Raw genomic sequence first — 22,548 nt, 5'->3', positions numbered from 1 at the left:
CGACGATGTGTATGTTTTTTTTGTGGAAAAGAGGACTATGAGTAATGACTCCTAGAATACAACTTCTTTTTGGCCTTTTTACAGTGCATGTCCTCTTTCTCCAGGGTGGGGTCTTCAATCTCTTAGCCGGACCACCTCGTAGTGGATCGAGCCACGTCAGACATCCCACCTTCAATTTAGCGCCCCGCTCCTGCAAAGATTTAGGCTTCATCTCTTTTGACACGACCCAAAGTCCTCGGTATTGTGGTCGGCGCCTATGTACCAAATTCAAACACTGTGTGGGCCGGTCAAAGACATTTTAGAATTCCAGTCGGCACATCTTTTGTAGCCAAATGGTTGCAGAGCAGACATCGCGATAAAATAAATATTGAATACTCGACCGAAAATTTAATTAGAATGCCAAAAAATGTTCTCTTACGAATAGAGCCGTCCCTTCCAGCAGTGTGCTGATCTAAAGCAGTATTTGTAGGGCGACTGAATTCACACCCGGAGTTGACGACCGGCGCATCGAGTCAATATCGATATATCGATGGGAGAGGCGAGATGCACTACGCCCCCTAATCGAAACTTTTCAGAGCAGCTGACCCTGTAATGGCTATCTATCCGATGAGGAATCTGCAGGAGAAAAGCAATCCATTGAAACTCCATCCTCTCTTTTTCCTCTTGCTTCCACTAATTTTCTTATGCAGAATAATTGTGTTCATCAAATAAATAACACTATGACGAGGAAGAGTAAGTGAAGGGTAAATATGGATAACTTCAAAAGTACCGTCACAAGAAGAGTAGGGCGATGCAGAGCTCTATGCGGAACCGATACGAACATGCTAGCTATTGGAAGCTAGAAAGCAGTCGGGACATAAAAACTGACAAGGGACTCCCCTCGGAGTCTGTCCTTCTAGAGAGCAGCTTCCTTACAGGTAGCGGAATGCAGAGGAGAGGTTCCGCGGCAGACCCGACCACCTGAAACAGAAAGGCGGGGAAGCACCATGACTTACAAGTTTGTTGTACACTGCGTCTGGTGGCAGAAGCAAAGCTGCCCTAGTTGTCCAGGCGAGACCCGACGCGCCGAAAGAAACCAGCGTGGTGCAGCTACTAAACACCAAACTAAGACCGCAAGAGCCCAGGGAAAAATCCACAGAAGCTGTCCGGTGTTGCCAAGGACCGTAGCCCTCGCAAACCAAGTACAAAAGGTACGTGGAGGGGTACCGGGAAGGCACAGGGATATCCCAGAGGCTGTGGTTGGAAGTGCAGAGAGCCATCTTTCTCATCCCAGAGGGACCGAAGAGAGACAAGTTGAGAACGGACGGGATGAAGGAGCACCCCATAGAGACTGAAAGAGAGGCCTGGTAGGGTAGTGAACCGGGCCTACTTAAGAGAATGCGAAGCTGAAAGAGGGGTGAAGGACCCAACCATCGAGAGAGACCAGTTGAGAACAGAGGGGGTGAAAGAGCGCCCCAAAGAGACAAAGAGGCCTGGCAGGAGAAAAAAACCAAGCCTAGTTGAGAGACATTACAGAGTTGAACAAGGGGCCTGGGACCCACAGAACGAGACAAGAAGTCCAGAGGAAGAGACCCTTTGGCACAAAGCACGAGAAGTGCAGGTGAAGAGAACCTTTGCCATAAATAACGAGAAGACCAGGGGCAAAGAACCTTTGGCACACGTTGAGAGACATCCAAGGGGGATGGCACAAGCCACGGAAAGGCCAAGGGGGAATAAAAGACCCTTTTGGCACAAATCACGAGAAGACTAGAGGATGGGAGTCATATACTTTGGCAGAAGACATAACTGTGATAAAGAGACTATTGATAAAGAGAACCTGGGGAACATTTGGGTAAGGGAGACTCCTTTTTAATATCGTTTTGTAACTTGGAACTGCCTAAAGCATCCCGAAGAAGGTGCTCATCCTGTTCTAAGCAGGGTGTAGTTTAATTATAGGTTTTCTGTTGAAGTGTAAGGGACGGTAATACCTTTTGGGAACAGAGGACAGTGGACATTATACTTTTGTCAGACATTCCGACATTACCCTTAGTTTGGTTTGAGGCAGGCAACCCCCTCTTAGTGAAAAACAGGTCGGCTTCTTCCTTATTTTCAATGCAATAAAAGTCTATACCAACAAACATACCACCTTTGTGTCCAGAGTCTACTTCTACACCCTTAAAATAGGCTCAGTCATTCTGTTAATGCCATGTAATAGTATACCCATAATGAGGCACCCTTGAAGCTCCCACAATGCACCTTGGACACCCTTGCATCATGTGCTTGAATGCCCATACAGTATTGAAGCACCCTCAGAGCTATTCCAGTACATCTCCATCTACACTTTAAACTTGTATTTGCATATGCAAACAGTAGCAAGACACCAACAGAGTGCTCACAATCCAGCTCTATTTACATCAGCACTTAATAGTATGCCCCTACTGAGGCACACTCGGATCTCTCAAAATATGCCTCTCTTAACTTGCATCATTTAGTGGTATGCCCATACAGTACTGAGAAACCCTACGTCTTGCCATTGCACCTCAATCCACACCTACAATATGTAGGAGTACCTACATACAGTATTGACACACTCATAGCTCTTGCCATGCCCCTTGATCCACACTTACTGCAAGTGGTAGTACACCCATAATGAGGCATCCTTCAAGACTTTCGCAATGCGTTTCTATCCAGAACTACAGCATTAAATAGTATACCCATTATGAGGCCCACTCAAAGCGCGAACAATACACCTACGCCACAATTACTTGTCACAGTTGTAACCCTCTTTTCTTCAGCTTTTGCGGTGTGCATTTGGACAAACTATATTACTATGTGCTAGATGGTGTGACGAATCTGACAAACCCATCATTGACTCCCCGGAGAAAGTCTTACCCCATGTGGGAAGGGCAGAAGCTACGTGACTCCAAACCTGGGGGTGGCTATCGGTGGGAGTACCACGTGAGGGGAGAGCAACCTCGGGAGAGTGCAGGCAGTTTACCATGGAAGACATGATGAATCCCCCACTAAAGGGACTGATAATAATAATGCTCTATGTCCATCTCAAACCTGTACAGCATACTGTGCAATAGAAGATATTGAATGCCATGGGCAAATACACCTGCATTCTCATGAATCCACTGGGACGAGGAACAGGACAGGAGCAATGCAGGTTAACAAGAATGAGAAGCAGGTGATACGGTCTAGACATTCTGATCAGATGACCCATACAGGAAGTTTAAAAGCTACAGCAAGACTGAAAGATGGAGAATCTCCTTTTCCGATGCAGTGCGGGAAGCAGACAAGTCGTGGCATGAAGCATAGCAGAACAATGGGAAGACGCTGGCAGGAGAGACTCAAGACCGTGAGGACCACTGTGTTAAGGATTTCAATCAGACAATACACCCTGATCTCAGCCTAGTATGCAGAGCGCAAATTAAATACTTATTTTATTGTGTGTATAGGTTCAATATTCTGAGTGATATACCACTCATCACACCCCTTCTCAAAACACACCCAGGTCGCAATGGACCAGGCTGGTTGTTAAAAGTAATATTTAAGATTCAAATCAAACATATGTTTTAATATATGGGGCAGCAATCACCAATGTGGTGACAATAACAGATAATAAGGTATGTAATGCAGTTGAATTCACTTAACACAGAATATAAAACACAGAGAAAAGAACTGTTTGGGCTTGTTTGAAAGATAGCACTTGAGTTAAGATCTACCCCCGCAAAATTCCTTAACCCACAAATAAGCAATTCTACACAGATGTAATGGAGCATCAGGTATTCAGGAATAAAGAACAATCAACAGAATTTAAAGATAACCTTCCCTCCCCAAACAAGAGAAAAAAACGGTTTGGAAATCTTACACTTTTAAAGTGACATTCAGAAATGTCTTAGCAAAACAATGAAAAGTGGGCAAAAATCCTTAAACCAACAGATTCCTACGGAAGCAACACTAAAAAGATGCTAACCATCCTAAGCGATAGGTTAAGCAAAAGTAAACACTTTGAATCTTAATGTAAGTTTGGATATACTTGAATTTGAAAATCACACGTGTAAACTTTTGCAGAATTGCGAATTCCCCGCCTAAATTTCACTAAACGTTTTTTTCTGGATACAATTATTGTGTTGGCATGTAGCTAGAGGTCTTATGTTTAAGTCAGAGTTGAAATGAAGTAACAAGCTGTTAAATTGAGGAAGTTATGCAAGGTTGAATGAGAGGTGTTTTTAGAAAAATAGAGCAGGGAAAAACAGAAAGTCTGACAGGTTACTTTTACTTAAACTGGGTTTAATGGCTAAGAAAAAGAGTGAGGTGAGGAGAGGGCCACCACAAATGGTGGGGCAGGACCCCCAATAGATGGGGCAGTAGGGTTTGGGCACCCTGGGACCAGATTGGCACACTAATGTGGCCATCTGCGCCAAGCGAAGTTGGGTAAACAAAACAAAAAAATAATACTAAATCGTATGCTGCTTTTTAGGGGGGGGCTGAGGGGCACCCTAAATTGGCAGCGAATGTTGTACTGCAACGGGGGGTGGCACTCCCCCCCCACCCCAAATGGAGGTCCCCACCTCATGCATCCCTTCCTGGCATCAGATAGGGGAGGCACCACCTCATGCATCCCTCCCTGGGGGCAGTGATCATCTGCCCCCAGGGGTCTCTGGCGCTGTGGCCCCATGCTATGGGGCCACAGGGGGAAGGGAGCCGCTTACCTAGTAAGCAGCTCCCCCCCCCGCGTCACAAACAGATCTGTATTGATCCGGTGGCATTGCTGCCCGCGGATCGCGCGCCCTGCGCCCGATCCGCGGGCAGCAATGCCACACAATGGGTATCGTTGGAAAGGGGAGGATTTCCCCTTTCCAACGATACCCGCCTCGATCTCCGGCTTGAAATACAGCCGGAGATCGAGGCGGAACAAGAAGGTCACTTACCTTCTCTCTTCCCCGCAGCAGTTTCACGCTGACGTGAGTTACGCACGCCGACGTGAAACTGAAGGTAATCCACCCCCTTGGCAGTGAGGGGGGACCTCCCCCTCACATAGCCTGGGGGTTGGATTACAGTTTTGCTTGAACCCTGCGTTGCAGGGATCGAGCAAAACAGAGTGCCTAAACCGACGAGCCGGCTCGTCGGTGGCAACCTGGAGCGCTTGCCACCGACGAGCCAGCTCGTCGGTGGCACTTAAGGGGTTAATAGTTTCGTCACAATTAGTCATTCTTTGTAACTTCTGTTCCTTTCGCAGTAAGACATTCTACCAAGTTTTCAAATGACCAGCATAAATTCAGATTTATATGTATGCACTTTTCATAACTTTTCTCATTCTTGCTGCCAAGTTAAATGTCTTGAAGTTCAGTGGCAAAATAAGCATTTTAAACCCAAAAGTCACATGTCTGTTTTTTTTTCTTTCTTCCCAAGTGTAAGCAACTGTCAAATCCTTTGAAGTTGAATGAGGGGCCTCTTCCTGGAGAGTGGAGCTTCCTGCCCGTCCCCTGTAAGGGTGAGTGTCCAATCCTGCTATTGTCTTCTCCTGGGGCAAAGATGAATGTCTAAGGAAATCCCTTTGTCATGAGTAAGCGAGGCCTCCCTGCAGCAATTAGCCTTTCCTGTGCCGACAGTGGAGGTGTCAACCTTTCTCAGGCTACGAACTGTCAGAGCAGGGTTTTTTTTATATAGTTGATTAACTCAGACTGGGTTTAGCTTTAATTTTCACTTTGTTAAATCTTTACTTAACCCTATGGAATTACACAGTTTATCCGTGAATTTTTACCAGTAGCAAATCCATGTACACCCTTTACACAAGAACATACTTTTAAAATAGGCGATTTTGCTTCCCATTCAGGCAAAAGCACATTTAACATAGTTCTTTTAAAGTCAGTTTACATCTGCAGCAAATACACATTTTAGTCAGCACTAGTTCTTCCCTTGAGTGCTGGAGTTGTTTGCAGCATGGATAAATGTATCCAGTCTTTGTTTATAGTTTTTCTCTGGACAGCTGTTTCTTGATGCTTGTTGCATTTGCCCTGAAAAATGAAAACACAGTCCCTGGTTGATTTCTTAAGGATACATTTGTCAGTAGCTGTTATTCCAATGAGGCCCGGTTCCTCTGAGCCCCACTGGATGATTCTGGGCATTGCAGTGCCCTTTTAATCTCAATGATTCAGTAGAAATGAATGGATCTAGCGCCAAAAACAGCACTTTTTGAGGTTGAAAAGCTAACATTTTAAAAGGCATTTTCGGTTTTACAGCAAAGTACTGCAGCTTCTTTCCTTTGCTCCATGTTGAATGTTGCAGAGCACACTGGCACATTCCTGCAGTGATTACTCTTGTTTTACCACACCTGAAATGGGGTTGGCAATGGGGTGTAGCCATTTTCTGGTGATCACAAAACACAGTTTCAAGATTTTGGCGCGCACAGGAGTGAGCGCGGTCATTTTGGGCTGTTTCCTTCACCATTGCAGTAAAGTGATGTAGTGGGGCACATTGGAATGGGTCAAAATATCCCACAACTATCACAAATTATGGAGCAGTGGAAGCTCTGACGTGTAAACCAGAGCGGTGAGAAGACTGTAGAGTGCTGCAGATGCCGAAGAGAAGGAAGACTGATTCATCGAATTCCACCCGCGGATGACGCTTAAGCAGCCAGAAACTAATGGCGACCCCAGGCAAGCAAAGGGGGAGACCGGGGGGCTTTGTTGTGCGAACCGCACAGCGAATAAGAAGGGAGTTCTGTTCAGAGAACGTTAACAGGGGAGCTGGAACATTTAAGCAAGCAATGTATTCCAAGCAAGAAAATGGGAAACCAGGGAATCCGAACAGGGGAAGTAGTGAACAAGAAAAAGCATTGACAACAGCCAACAGGAAAGGGGCAAGAACCCAATATTGACCGAAGGGAAAACTATGACATTTTGCAAAGTTCTGGCAGGAGAGTATGCCAGGCACAGTGAAAGCGCATCTGGGACTCGTAGCCTGCTCATATGAGAATCCCTGGCAGGAGAGTACACCAGGCATGTGAACAGAATATAAGACTGTAAAGTATAATACAAGTAAACTTGAGTAATACCTTGCAGGAGAGTATACCAGGTGCATTGTTTTGAGAACTATGAACTAAGATGCTTGAATAAAACCTGGCAAGAGTGTATACCACAGGAGTTGTTTTGGAGAATTGAGAACTGAGATGCTTAAATAAAACCTGGCAGGAGAGTACCCCAGGTAGACTGTTTTGAAAGACATTAAAACTGTACCTGTTTGAATCATTCCGCAAGGCATAAAATAAACAGTGTCGCATAGCAATTTGTTATGCAAGTCTGTAGGTTTACTAATCAAATTGACACTTGTGTAGCAAAGGTAGCAATTTAAGTTGCCCTGTTCAATTAAAGCACAGCTCGCCCTGCATTCCTCTCTTGCCCTCTGTGCTCTCTTCACGCTTCTTTTCTCTGTTCAGTGCTAATAGAGAGAAAGTGCAACAGTAATCATCTCCTCCACTCTCAAGTGCGAAATGCCTGTATGGGAGTGCCATGCAAGCATTTATTTTTATTTTTCAAATAAATTGCAAACCAGAAGTAATCGGGATGATATTTTTAGTGATACTTTTAATAAGCTAAATATATCCTGCCTGTCAAAGACAAGTATGAGCTAACTTTTATATTTTTTCAAAAGACAGTCATGCAATTACATTCCTATAAATATAAGTTTACATAATGCGTAATTACAGTATTGATACTGTAAAACACTGCATTATCGCCATGATTTACAGTAAAGTTTAGGCTAGTGTATCTAAATCTCAGGGTGTCAACTATATTTCATTTTGTTGGGGAAGATGCATCATATTGACGAGTGAAAATCTTTGAAAATGTACATGATCACACAATCAAATGCTTTTGATGCCAAGCCTATTTATGTAACTTGTTGGTTACATACATCTGTGCAACTGGTGCTCAATCCATGAGCTGGTCCCCCATACTCCTTGACATTCTATATTATCACCCTATTGCTTTATACTAGCTACCTTAAAAGTTCCACCTAGTTTGCCCAGTTCTGTTTTCTACACCATCCACTCTGCTTAGTCTCTTACTTCCTTTCCTCTTACATAATGAATAAACAAAGCTAACTAAATGTTTACGCAAAGTAGTGATCAATAGTTTCATCCAGTCTGTATATCTACAGATCTACTGCACTACCATCCACTATAGTTAGCCTCCAGAGCACATGTTGCTTTATGATTAGGATTACATTATATATAAGGAACAAGTTACTTACCTGTAACTGTTGTTCTCCAGCATGGGTCTGGCATGGATTCACATGCTCATGAATAGGCCCCGTCGTCAGACTGGGAATGCTCGGTAAAGAAAAAAACAGTATCAGTTTCGTTTCTGATCTGTCTTTCTTAGTAGTAACCAATCACTGGTCTCTGGGTCATACTGCCCCCAGCCAATGACTGTCATCTCCCTAAGCCCCGCCCCTGGCAGCCATCCTCAGAATTGGTAGCACGTAAAGTGGCAGTATGACCAAGTGAAGAGCCGCAGAGGGGTAGGAGGGAGGGTTCGCATGTGAATCCATGCCAGACCCATGCTGGAGAACAACAGTTACAGGTAAGTAACTTGTTCCTTCTCCAGCATGGGGTCTGGCATGGATTCACATGCTCATGAATATAAGAATACGTAGCAGTACACACATGCACAACCACGGGAGGTGGCAAGGCTCAACATTAAGCATTACATAAACTCAACATTAAGCAACTCTTACCTCCTCACCAGGCCCACCTTCAGGCGAACCAGTTGCGCAGCACTGCTTGGCCGACTCTGGACTCCTGCGTGGAATCCCGGTCAACACAGTAGAATTTCGTGAAGGTGTGCGTCGACCTCCACGTAGCAGCCCTGCAGATGTCCAGCAGGGGCACACCAGACAAGAACGCCGTAGTAGCAGCGATCGCGCTGGTCGAATGGGCTCTCGGACGGCCGGGCAACGGTCGGTTTGCCAACCGATGACAGTGCATGATGCAGCCGGAGAGCCATCTGGAAATGGAAGCCTTCGAGAGGGCCTTCCCTTGATTCACAGGTCCAAAGTTCACAAAAAGATGTGATGTCTTCGGAAAACTCTTTGTGTGGTCCATGTAGAACTTCAGCGCTCTAGCTAATCCAGCGAGTGCAAAGTCCTCTCGGCCGACCGACAAAGGCGACGGGAAGAAAACTGGCAACACCAAGGGCTCGTTGAGGTGGAAGTCCGACGGCGCCTTGGGTATGAAGGAGGGGTGCGTCCTCAGCACCACCCACGTCTTGTGGAAAGTCAAGTATGGAGGCTTGCAGGATAGGGCATGGATCTTTCCCACTCGTCGTGCGGAGGTGATGGCCACAAAGAACGCTGTTTTCCACGACAGAAATTTCAACGGTGCCGAATGCAGAGGCTCGAATGGCGGCTCCATGAGCCTGGTCAGCACCACGTTGAGCTCCCACGCCGGGGCCGGAGCCTTCACCGGCAGGAACGATCGGAACAGTCCCTTCATAAATTCCTTCACCTGGCGATAAGACCACAGGGATGACCGTCCCGTAGTTCTGGTGTAACGGGAAATCGCTGCAAGATGGATCTTAATGGAAGCGTGAGCTAGTCCCGCCTTGGCAAGCGACAGCAGGTACGGCAGCACTTGAGGGGCCGTAATTCGCAGAGGGATAATCTTCTGTGCACGGCACCAGACAGAGAACTTCTTCCACTTGTGTCCATAGCACTTTAGAGTTGAGGACGCCCTGGCCTTTGCAAGCACCTCCTTGCAGTCCGCCGGGATATCGTACCCTCTAAACTCTAATGCTGCAGGAGCCAGGCCTGCAAGTTCAACGACTCCGGGTCGTGATGGAGGATGGCACCTCCTTCTCTGGAGAGAAGATCTGTGTCTGTCGACAGTCTGACTGGGGGGGGCGCTGACAAGTCCAGAACGTCCGGGAACCAGATCTGTCTCAGCCACGCCGGTGCAACGAGGATCATCCTGCACCGGGACCTCTTGAGTTGGTTGATGAGTCGGAGCAGCAACGGCAACGGAGGGAACGCATACAGGAACAGGCCATCCCAGGGGAACGAGAAAGCATCACCCATGCTCTTCGGCTGGGGAAACCTGCTGGCGAACCTCTGGCACTTGGAGTTTGTCGCCGTCGCAAACAGGTCGATCTAGGGTTTGCCCCATCGTTGGAAAAGTCGATCCACTTGATCATGAGCGCAGCTCCCTGCTGAGTGAGTCGGCGATGACGTTCTTTATTCCTGCTAGATGGAAGGGCACCAGTAACATCCCCTGGGCGACGGCCCAGTGCCACAGATCCTGGGCCTCCTTGGACATGGCTGGGGATCTGGTGCCTCCCTGCTTCCGGATGTAGAACATCGTGGTGGTGTTGTCGGTGAAGATCCTCACCACCTTGCCCTTAAGGGACGGGAGAAACGACCTGAGGGCCCAGAACACTGCTCGGAGTTCCAGGATGTTGATGTGGAGTGACATCTCCTCCGGGAGCCAAAGGCCTCTTGCGTGCAGATCTCCGGTGTGCGCTCCCCATCCCTCCAGGGAGGCGTCCGTTGTCACCGTCTCCTGATGTACCGGGGTCTGAAAGTCCTTGCCCGCCGCGAGATACGCGCGGGTGCCCCACCATTTAATCGCTTGGCGGAAAGCCTCGTTGAGCGGGATCCTGTCTTCGAAGCTGCCCGTCGCTTGTATCTAACGGGCGTCAAGGAACTCTTGTAGAGGTCGCATCCGTAGCCTGCACAGGTGCATCATGTAGATGCATGAGGACATCATTCCGAGCAGGGACTTGATGGATCCCACCCTGGCCACGTCCGTGGCCAGCAGCCGCTGCACCTTGCCCAAGATGGCCTTCGTCCTCTCCTCCGACGGCGAGGCCAATCGCGCCACTGTATCGAGCTTGGCTCCCAGAAACAGTGCGACCTGCGATGGGACCAGGTGGGATTTCAAGTAGTTGATGGAGAATCCCAGATCCGTGAGAAGTTGGACGGTCTCCGCTGTGTGTTTGACAGCGAGTCCTCTTGTCCTTGCACGGATGAGCCAATCGTCCAGGTAGGGGTAGACGTGGATCCCGCGCAGCCGCGCCGCCACTCGTGCGAGGCACTTGGTAAACACCCTGGGTGCCGGCTTCAGCCCAAATGGCAGGGCCTTGAATTGTTAGTGCCGCCCTTGGACTACGAATCTGAGAAACTTTCGGTGTCCTTTTAGAATGGGGATGTGGAACTACGCATCCTCCAAGTCCAGCGACGATAGGAAGTCGCCCTCCTCCAGCTGTCCCAGCAGGAGCTGGAGGGTGACCATCCTAAACTTTTGCGCCTTGATGTATTTGTTTAACCGTCGCAGGTCCAGGATGGGGCACCAACCGCCTGTCTTCTTTCTGACGAGGAAGTACCTTGAGTATACTCCAGAGCCCCGCAGCCTCTTCGGGACGAGCTCGATGGCACCTTTCTTGAGCATCGCCCTTACTTCTAACAGCAGTTGAGGGATGTGATTTTCCTTCCTGGCCACGAGGAATGCGGGGGCACTTCCTTTGAAATTCGAGAGTGTGCCCGTGGGCCAGGGCATCCAGCACCCAACGGTCGGTGGAGATGGACTCCCACACGCTGACGAACTTCGCCAGCTGGCCTCCCACCGGGGTGCTCAAATGGGGGCGCGACGCTATGGCCGGTTCAGTCCTGCTTGGAGGCAGCGTGCCGCCTTGGCGACGAAATCCTCCTGACTTGCCGCGTCCTCTGTAGGCCTCCTGCGATGAGGAGCGGGGTGCCTCGCGGTACGTCGAGGAGCCGCCGCCAGATCCCTTGGAGGCACCCTGTCTGCCTCTGGCATTCCGAAAGGGCGGCCGTTGTTGCTGCAATACACCCAAGGCCCGAGCCGTCTCCGTGTCGGTCTTGATGGCCTGAAGTGACTCATCCACTGTTTTTCCAAACAGGATGTTCCCGTCGAAGGGCATGTCCAAAACTCTGGTTTGCACGTCCGGGTGGAAATCAGTTGCCTTGAGCCATCCCCGCCGTCGAAGCCAAACACCATTGCCCAACTGGCGGAATCCGGTGTCAGCGATATCCGTGGCCACCGTTATGGCGTGGTCCGACGCCACCTCACCTTCCTGCAGGATCTCCAGGGCCTCCGACCTCTTGTCGTCCGGTAGGAAGTCCAGCAGGGGAGCAATCTTGTACCACAGCTCCCTGTCGTAGCGGGCCACAATCACTAGGGCGTTGGCCGCCTTAATTGTCGTCGCCGCAGACGAGATGACTCGTCGTCCCATGGCGTCCAGCTTCTTTCCCTCGCCGTCAGGTGGGGAGGTCGAAGTTGAGGATGACGCCCCCGCCGCCTTCTTCTTGGCTGCCGCCGAAACGACCAAATCCTGGGGGTGCTGTGCCCTAAGGCACAAAGGGGCGGAATTGGGGACCCGGTACTACTTCTTGTACCGATCCCTCTTGGCAGGCGTTGTGGATGGGTTCTTCAGGAGAGCAAGTCCCTCCTCCCAGATATCGTCAATCAATGGTACAGCGAGGACTGTCTTCCTCTTGGCCCTGCGCCGCTGATAGAGGAAACCTTCCTTCTTCTGTTCCACAGGGCAGAGCTGAAAAAGCTTGGATACCCTGGTAATCATGGCGTGGAAGGAGCCAATTTTGTCGGGCGGGGAGGCCCGAGGGAGTGGTGATGGAAGCCCATCCCGTCGTCACCACCGTCGTGATCTGTCCCCGTCGTGGCCGTATCCGTTCCTGCGTCATCCCTAGGATCAAAGGAAGGAGATGAAGGCTGAGCGGGCCGCGAGGGCTGGAAAGGCAGGGGTGGGGTGGATGAACTGCACTCCGCTTGTTTGGAGGGCTTCCCGACGGGCCTGGTTCTGCTGGGTCGTTTGTTGGGGTGAGGGGCAATCTCGTCCTTATCTCCGTGCATAAGGTTTGGATTGCCACCAAAATGGCCACCGAGTTGTCCTGAGGCTCGGGCACTGGCTGCGACGGGCGCGATGGTTGCTCCTCCTCCACGGAAGTCTCGTCGCGCCACTGGCGCTCTCTTCGTCCGCCTCCTCGGGGTTCCCCCCGTGGGACCGGACCTCCTCTAACCTCTTGGTGAGGCCCTTCACGACTTCAACCAGCTCCTCCTCAGAGGCTGTATCCATGTCCATGACGGCCACCGCCCCACCCCTCTTTTTCCACTGGGGTCTTCAAGGGGGTCTTATCGATGGGCTGAAAAGAGGATTCCCTCCGTGGCGGCAGGGAAACTCTGGGCCCCGAGGTCGCTTCCACTGGGTTAGCCTCCACAGGCTTCGCCAGGGCCGCCGCAACTCCCTCAATAGAGGCCTTCACTGGGTGAATCAAGGCCTTCACCACCTTGGGCGTGCTTGAGGCCTTCACCTTGGGGGAGGGATCAGCACCTCGCTCCCCCTCGGCTGATCCCTTCCAGATCGACCGAGGCCTCTCCAGAAGCTTAGTCGGGTTCTCGCATTTTCTCTTCCCCGAGCCAGAGCGTTGGCACTTGGTTGATGGCGTCGGTGAAAGTGCGCCCTGCCTGGCAGCCGAGGAACCCGACCCTTCGGTGCTCCCAGTGCCCGCGGACTCGCAGTGCTTTGCCTTCTGTTGGGCCCCCGTCGCCGGGGCGCCCTCATAGGACTTGGAAAACTGCTCGGACTTCTTCTCACCTGCTGGGCCCTTCTCCAGCTAGCTGGCGAGGCAGGTCCGACGATCCCTCATAGTCCGCTCTGACAGGTTCTTGCAAAACGCACAGTCATTTTCCACGTGCGTCTTGTCTTTGTGAAGGCAGTAGAGACATCTCGAATGCTCATCCTCCTTGAAAACATTCTGTAATCCGCATCCAGGGCAGTTCCTGAACAGCTTGGATCCGGGTGTCGAGCGTCCCTTGTCCTGGGCCATGACCACGAGGTAGGCCTCAGATCTTCTGGAATCTTCCAAGAAGCGTAACTCGACGGAAACTTCACCCTTGAGGGGTGTAGAAAATTCCGAACGGGTCCCCGTTGATCGGAAGTAGAAACGGTGGAGCTTGAGGCTCGACTGACCGAAACAATGAGAATAAACTCCTTGAAAAAACGCAAAACGCAGTAAAAGCTTCAGAGCTATAGCACGAGGACTCCCAACACTTGAACATGCGGAAAAAATCTGAGGATGGCTGCCAGAGGCGGGGCTTAGGGAGAGGGCAGTCATTGGCTGGGGGCAGTATGACCCAGAGACCAGTGATTGGTTACTACTAAGAAAGACAGATCAGAAACTAAACTGATACTGCCTGACGACGGGGAATATTCATGAGCATGTGAATCCATGCCAGACCCCATGCTGGAGAATCACCTGCAGGAGATAGCTGGCCAAACTGTTTTCCTTTTTATCATATCTATTTATTTGTGTCCATTCATGCAGCTAACCTTTTACATTTTACAGACACTTGTCCAGGGCTTGCAAAGTCTTCAATCACGCACTCACATCGTCAAGTAGATTTTCTGAAGAGCGATACAAGGGATGTATGAAACATTTATTTAAAATGTACTTTGTTTGCAGTAAATGTCAAATAAAAGTTTCACTGTGCACCGCTGGTCTCCGAGTGGCAGGAGTGTGCCAAACAAAGCGGGTTTATAGTGACATGCACCATTTTACGGCAATCGTCTTTAAATTTGTTGTCATCCATTGCTATGGGTCAAGAGCATTTCTCTAGTTACCCGACCTACAGGTCTATCGGACTTAAAGAATTTGCAAGGCGTGACTCCTATCACCAATGACTTATTTCAGCAGTATGTCAAACTGCTGTATTGTTTTATTTAATGTCTTGGGTAAAAATAAAGTCTGGTGACATTAACAATAGTAATAGAACATTGCTAATCAAATGGGTCTGTTTGCTAATCAAGAGCATTTTAATTAGCAAACTCTGTGAATCAATTTTTGAAAACTAATTTATGCCTTGTTCCGTCAAGAGAGGAGCAGCAATCTCTGGACCCTGTGAAGTCTGCCATCAAGAGAGAGGAAGTTCTGTTCTTTGAGAGCGAAGGAGCCACCTCTTGGTGTTGTGAGCCATATAAACTGATACATTGAAACTTGTGGTTGTCAAGAGAGGAGAAGCTATATCTTGACATTGCGAGCTTTGTGACCAAGAGGAAAAGATTTTTTTATTTTATGGCAACATTGGAAAGCCAGAAAAGGAAGTGTTGATATCTTGAGACTGTGTTATAAAGGAACTGTGGAATTCTATGGGAAGGGGACCTCTTTGTAGAGAAACCTCTCAACGTGCACACCAGAAGAAATACAACCCGCTAGGGGAAAAAGGCAGAGCACACTTGCAAGGAGAACAAGTTTTATTTCCACAAAAATAGAAAATGCGCCAGCAAAGCACTCTGCTGCCATGGAACGAACTGCCGAAATCAGTACGAGCAACACTTTATGAAGACATACAGCGTCATCAGTGACGTAAATTACATAATGTACAAGTACAAATACAAATGGCTGGTTGGCCGGGACCCTATAGATAGGCTACCTGTCCATAAGGGATGCCAGGCCATTGGTCCCAGCACCTTTGGTCCATCTTCTTCTCTATCCTCATGTGCACCTGGGACTGCAGACATGTGCTAAGAGCATACTTAGAGTCCATCGCTTCTAACAAACTACAGCTCGATTCCAGGCACTTTGGCGTCCAACCAAAGCTCTCCACCCTCGTTTTAGCTATGTTGTTTTATCCCTCCCGGGACCTCGCAGCACAAATCACGTGATCTATGGTGAAGGCAACTGATAACGGTTTTCAGATCATTTCTGATCGACAATGGGCTTAACAGTTTTATGGTCAGTCTGGAACTGACTGGTACCTTGGAATGCTGGGGGCCTTGGGACGGTGGCTTTTGGGTGTTATTACTTAGATCTAGGAAACGGAAGGTCGGAGGCTCGTGCCCTCCTTCTCATGGGATCGCTATTCACAGAGAGCTCTCAACCCCCTCGTCACCGTGCAGGGCCCATTCCTCCTGGGATATGAAATGTTGGCAACATGAGACAATGAAGAGTCTATGAATCTCTGCAGCTCTGCCCTTTCTCACCGGTGCCCAACCTACAAGCTATTTCCACATGCATACGCTTTATTTCTATGTGTGTTGCTCAGGCCTGTGGCCCTGGCCTCAGTGCAAAACTAGGCCTTGATTCCAATATGGCTGCTACTATCCAAGATGGCGTTTGGTTTCCCATATATACAAGAGCCAAAACGTATACCAGCCTTCCTGCACTATGGCCCTTAACAACACCCCCCTCACACTCCCTGTAACCTCCCAGAGCCCCTATTTCCCCGTTCCATGGCCTCTGCCCCATCCGAAAGCAATGGGGGTCCTGGGACGATCTTCCCCCCTTCCTAACACCTTTCATATCCATGTGGAACACTGGTTGTTTCATTTTTAGAGCATTTTGGAACTTTAACCTGCAAAGTAAAGCGGCAAGGTGGCAGCCAAAAGAACATCTAGCCTTTCACTTTATGATAAGTTTAGAATGTGAGGGTCAGCTTAAGTTTTGAACAAGGGACAGGGGACTTTTGAACATCCTGCCAAGGACACTACTTATTTTGGTTGAGGCAGGGAAACCCCTCATAGCTGCAGGGAAAGGTAGGTTTTCCACAAACCCCTTTTTCTTCGAATAAATGTTTAAAGCAATCAAAATATGCCTCTGTGTTTGACTTTTACTCCTGGCGCATCACATAGGCTAAAAATATTGTGATTGTGTGGCATCTTCGGTCCTAATCAGAGCTATGCAAATGCAATGTTCTACTGAGTCTAAGGTTCAATTGTCTTTCCCATTCTCCTTAGAGTAGAACTGTAGGGCTTATCACTAGAAGGTAGACATACTAAAAGTAGTAGTGTATTGGGTCTTCATTGACCACTGCTCTTTTTTTTTTTTTTACTTTACACACACATCCATCATGTGATACGTTCCCTTAAAATGTATTTGTTTTCACCTGATATATTTTATACGTGCAACTTTAATAAAGTGTATATTCTTTTAGTATACCAGTGTTGGGAGTTATGTTTCATTAACTGTATGGACTAACCGTACTGGACTACCAGCGCTCTGTACCCCCCCTGATTTATGCCTGATTGCTTTGCAATGGCTACTACTTCAGTGAGGTTTGGCTTCCTTGTGTTTGGATTTAATGATAAACCAATAGGTTAGATGACTGCCAGATAGCCCTCTGGCGAGGGATGTGCAATCTCCACAACATAGGGTCTCCTACAAACTTCCCCAAACAAAAAGATCTCAGCTCCTTTACTCGACAACAAGTTATTATCAAATGCTGCAATGTCTCCAACTACCCACCCTCCTTACAAATGCTGCAAAATCTAGGAATTATGTTCAACGTTTTCCTTGGTACCAACACTTCCAATGTCATGAGCTGATCTAGGCAAACATTCAGAAATGGTCTCCTTTTTTCTGTCTGTAAATAATCAAACATAGGGTTGTGGTTCTAAATATCAGGGGACGCTCTTCACATTTCTGTTGCCAAAGAATTTTACTCCTGAGATAGTAGAAGCTGTTGAACCAGTCCCATATGGCAGCCTTACATTTCAATTCAGTAATTCCCCTCCATGGGATAGTTTCAAAAGGACTCTGAGTTAAATTCTCCTTCTGCTGTGTGAGTCATATCTTCTTTTAGAATCTATGATAGAGTATTATCTTCAGTCATTTGCTTCCTTTTATCTGTTTCGCTTCTTATATCGTGCAACCTTACAGCAGACACATGCGGCCACCTCAGGCCTGGCAGTTACCACATGAACATTAATCGAGCTATGACTAAGTTCTCCGCTCCAGCCCTATCACACGGCACCAAATCAGCAAGATAGACCAAACATGTGGTAGTCTATCAGATCTTGGACTCTAAGCTTTGGATAAACTATTCCCAAGTGCCTCACTCAATCTCACAGAAGTAGAATAGCACTCCGGTATCTGATACTTCCGACCTGGACCCATCAACACCAAAGGTTTCACAACCACCTTTCCCGCTATCCAACTGACAATCCCCTCTCCCTCTTTTCATACCGAGCCATGCACAGCGAGACAACAAACATTGCAGGAGGGAGCTATGTAGAATTATTTTACATTCAATTAATTAGCATTACAAAGGAGCATTTGTGGGATCTGAGTCAGAGCTCGGGTAGGCAGAACAGCCAGAACGGATGTTCCAGTCGTGAAAACACAACAATGGATAAAAAGGAAATGGCAGGCCACAGTACTTACATACTTAGTAGTCATTGCGCTTGTTTTCAGAGAGCAAGTGGATAACCAGAAAGTAAAAAGGGCTACAACGCATTACAGCCATAAAAAGCAGAAGAGCTGCCCAAGACAGACACTCAGGCCCATTTTTGGGTAGAATCTTATTCAAGGACAAAATGGACCAGTTTATAGTACCCTACACTAGGAGACCCAACGGCTGTTATGGGCAGTATGCCAAAATGCAGTTTCGGTCTTGTCAACAGAAATAAGCCAAAAGAGCAAAGAGTATGCAAAACATCAAGGGGACTACTTCGGATAGCAGAAAGAAAATCAAGGTCATTAAAACGCAACGGAAGGTAAAGAGCAAAACCAATGCGGTCTATCCTGAACTGTGAGGAAGCCTCATAACAATAAGCAGAGCTTTGCGCTTAGATGGTGCATAGGACGGGAAGTTCCTTTAATTGAGGAGAGAGAACATCTGATAAAACACTGATCAATATACCCAACAAAATGTAAAGTCTCACTGTAAGGCCCCAAGCTTTCGACAAGGCATATTAATGATATTCAACTAAGCCAGACCCATGTTTAAATATGAGATTTAAGCAACATAGCTATCAGAATAGGATAGTATTTCCAGATATAATTTGAATGACTCTGCTTCCACAGTGAAAATGAGCGTAACCCAGCAAGGGCTGTGAGACTGTGGGGCATGTAGATCACCACATTGAACAAATCGTTTTTACAGTACATTGCAATAAATAATTTCTACCCCATTTCATTTTTGTGACATAACCATTAATTTAAATGACTTTTTGAATGCAACGTAAACACCACAGATACTCACCATCAGCAGAAAACTTTGAAGTCGCTTGACTTAGAGTAAGGAAGTTGCCGGTAGATTTTGACATCTAGCAAGAACAAAATAGTGAAGTCACATAGGACAGCAATGTTACTATCCTATATCAGCCTAAAACTGTGTACCTGCTCTCAGTTTACTAATCACGCAATCAACTTGTGCTACCTGGTGATAGGCACAATAACAAGGCTAAGGGATGGGAAGAAAAGGGAACAACAACATATTAATGCAGTGATGATCAGGAACCAGAATTCCACACAAAATAGTCACCTAAACCTCTAGTAGGAAAAATGTCAACACTTCTGTGTCCTATCTAAGTAGTTTTGGGCCGCTTACGCATGCCCCAATAGGAAGAAGCAGTATAAATGCCCCGCCCCCACGGCTCCCGTAAGATTATAACCCCCCAAAGTAGGAAGGGGTATATATTGTTTGCATGTAGGGGAGGCCGGCTGGCGGCCCAAAACTACGTAGAAAGGAGCCAGAAGTGTTGACATTTTTCCTATGGAAAACGTCTTTATAAAGGTACCAAGGGTTCCCAGCCTGACGACGGGGAATATTCTAAGCATGGGAATCCATGAAAGATACCAGCGCTGGAGAAGAACAAGTTACTTTCTTACCTGGTAACGCTCTTTCGATGGGATGGTCTGACGAAGTAGTCCATATCTATGACAGTAATCACCACAGCTGTGCTGCTTTGGAAAATCTTTCGGCGTCTGCGTCCTGCGTCGATGACGTCGATACGCCGTCCTCGAGGACCTCCTCCGACGGCACCAGATGTTATAAGTAGGACGCACGACGCCCGTAGCCTCAGTTGTAGTTTTTTCCCAGAACGTGTGGCACCAATCTTCTGCCAGTATGACGACAGAAAGCCTTGCGGAAACGTAAGCTGAAATCGCATAAGAAATACTGTAGCAGCGTAGGCAGGGAGGGAGCGATATGGAATACGTCGTCGGACCATCCCATCGAAAGAACGTAACCAGGTAAGAAAGTAACTTGTTCTTCGAGGGGATTGGGTCCTCCGACGTATTCCATATCTATCGAGGGGATTGGGTCCTCCGACGTATTCCATATCTATGACAGACTCCCAAAGCAGTACCATCGTAAGGAGGTGGGAAAAGAATTTAGAATATACAAATTTAGAATGCCCAATCAAATTGCAGAGTAAAGGACCGCCTTGCCACAGGCCAGATCCTGCCTCCAGATAGAATGGAGGGAGTAGTGACGTACAAAAGTTTGGCCCGAGCACAGGTGGCTGCATCATAGATGTTACGAATAGGAACACCCCTCTGCAGGGCAGTAGAGGCAGCCATACCCCTGGTAGAATGGGTCCGTAAGTCTACCGGAGGGTCCTTACCCGCCAAGCGGTAACATTCGGAAATTGCCAAGATGAACCATCGAGACAAAGGGCCTCATTACACGGTAGGCGGTAAGGGTTTACCGGTACTGGTAAGGGCACTGGTACCGGTAAACCCTTAATGCCTTACTACGAGGTATGCCTTACTACGAGGTCCCTTTGCGGGACCCGACCTTAACGGCTGGTGTAGACCAGCCGTTAAAGTTGGAACCCGCAAAGGTGCTAATTACGGTACCGCAATTTGCGGTACCGTAATTAGCTCCTTCCCCATTCCTATTATGCCCTATGGGGCAAAAATGGGAATGGGGTAGGGCCATGGAGGAAGGGGGAATTACCACCCGCAAACCTTGGAATGGGGTGGTAATTCCCCTTTCCTCCATGGTGTTACCGGTATGGTACCGGCGGCAACCATGGTGCTAATAGCACCATGGTTTACCGCCTTCCGTGTAATGAAGCCCAAAGTCTGCTTAGTAACAGCTTGTCCCAAACACCTTCCAGCGTAACCAATAAAGAGTTGATCGTCCACTCTGACCCGGGACATGCGTGAAATATAAAAGCTTAAAGCTCTCCTGGGATCCAGCCTATGGAGCCTCTCCTTGTCCTTACCAGGATGCGGAGGAGGATAAAATGCCGGAAAAATAACCTTCTGGCTTAAATGAAATTCCGACACCACCTTCGGAAGAAAGGACGAACTCGAAGGACAACCCTGTCCTTGTGAAACACAGTGAAGGGTGGCTTAACTGAAAGTGTCTGTAACTCACTCACTCTGCGAGCGGAAGTGACCGCAACTAAATATACAGTTTTAAGAGTTAACGGTCTCAAAGGGCAGGAATGCAAAGGCTCAAACGGAGCACCCATTAGAAACTTGAGAACAAGGTTCAGATCCCAACCGGGCACATGGAAAGGTGACGTAGGTAACACATTAGTGAGCCCTTTCAGAAACTGGGAAATTAAAGGGATTTCAAAATAAGAATACTCCTCAGACGAGCGCTTAAATATAGACAGCGCCGCCGGGTAACCTTTAATGGTACCCACTTGCAGGCCCTTGCGGGCCAAAGAAAGCAAAGAAGACAGAACGACAGGAATGTCGCATGAAAAAGGATCCACATTTTGAACCCTGCATCAGTCGCAGAACTTTCTCCAACGGCAACGGTACAGGGACTTTGTTGCCGGCCGTCTGGCCGAAAGCAACACCATCATCACATCTTCAGGGAGGTCCCAATCCTTATACCTCAACCTTTCAGAAGCCAAGCGTGAAAGTTGAGGGAACTGACCTCTGGATGGAGAACCTGACCCCCCTCCCGTGAGAGCAGATCGTCTCGGTAGGGAAGACGACGTGGAGGGCAGATGGACAAGTCGAGAAGGTCCGGGTACCTCGTCCTCCTAGCCCATGCCGGAGCAATGAGGATCATCCGGGAACCGAAACTCCGTAACCTCTACAGCACTTGGGGGATGACGCGGCCTGTAGGAAACCCGTACAGCAGTGGGAATGACCACTCTACCACAATTGCGTCTCCTAAGGCTCCTCTTGGAGGAAATTCCACGAGCAGAACCTTTCGCACTTCCGGCTGACACTGGAGGCGAAGAGATCCACTTGAGGGGTCCCCCAAAGGGCGAAGATCTCCAGGAGAATCTCCTGAGCCAGCTCCCACTCGTGAGAGATCGTGCTCTGCCTGATCAGAGCGTCCGCTGTCTCGTTTTCGTCTCCGGCCAGATGAACTACCGAGATCGAAATTTCCTGCTGGATGGCCCAGAACCAGAGCTGCATCGCCTCCCTGCACAGAGGAAGTGACCCTGCCCCTCCCTTTTTTTGAGGTAGTGCATGGCCACCATGTTGTCCGTCAGAATCAGGACAGTCTTTCCTCGCACAGTCGGCAGAAAAGCCTTCAGGGCAAGCCTGATGGCCCTCAGCTCCAACAGATTGATATGGAGTCTGGACTCCGACGGAGACCCACGACCGCTGTCAACTCGTTGGCATTCGCTCCCCATCCCGTGAGGGATGCGTCCGTCACAATCGTCACCTCCGGCCAGGGTAGCCAAAACGGAGCCCCCCTCATCAGATTGCCTTCCACAGCCCACCACAGAAGGTCCTGGGCGACCGAGGGCGGCACCTGAACGGGGTCCGACATCCTGCCGGAGCACTGTGACCAATGGAGGTTGAGAGTCCATTGCAAATATCTCC

General features: G+C 48.5%; 1 protein-coding gene across 1 annotated transcript in view; it reads right to left on the bottom strand.

The window, feature by feature from the left end:
• The window catches only part of LARS1 (leucyl-tRNA synthetase 1), an 860,995-nt gene that overhangs the window by 252,486 nt on the left and 585,961 nt on the right, over nucleotides 1–22,548 (bottom strand). The window contains exon 22 of the mRNA XM_069652446.1: nucleotides 19,001–19,064. Within this exon, the coding sequence (XP_069508547.1) occupies nucleotides 19,001–19,064 (64 nt within the window). The remainder of the gene's footprint in view (nucleotides 1–19,000; nucleotides 19,065–22,548) is intronic.

The sequence above is a fragment of the Ambystoma mexicanum genome, chromosome 3p, assembly GCF_040938575.1.
Source record: "Ambystoma mexicanum isolate Mex_15411 chromosome 3p, UKY_AmexF1_1, whole genome shotgun sequence".
In the NCBI taxonomy this organism is placed as follows: domain Eukaryota; kingdom Metazoa; phylum Chordata; class Amphibia; order Caudata; family Ambystomatidae; genus Ambystoma; species Ambystoma mexicanum.
This window is presented reverse-complemented; position numbering and strand designations above follow the sequence as displayed.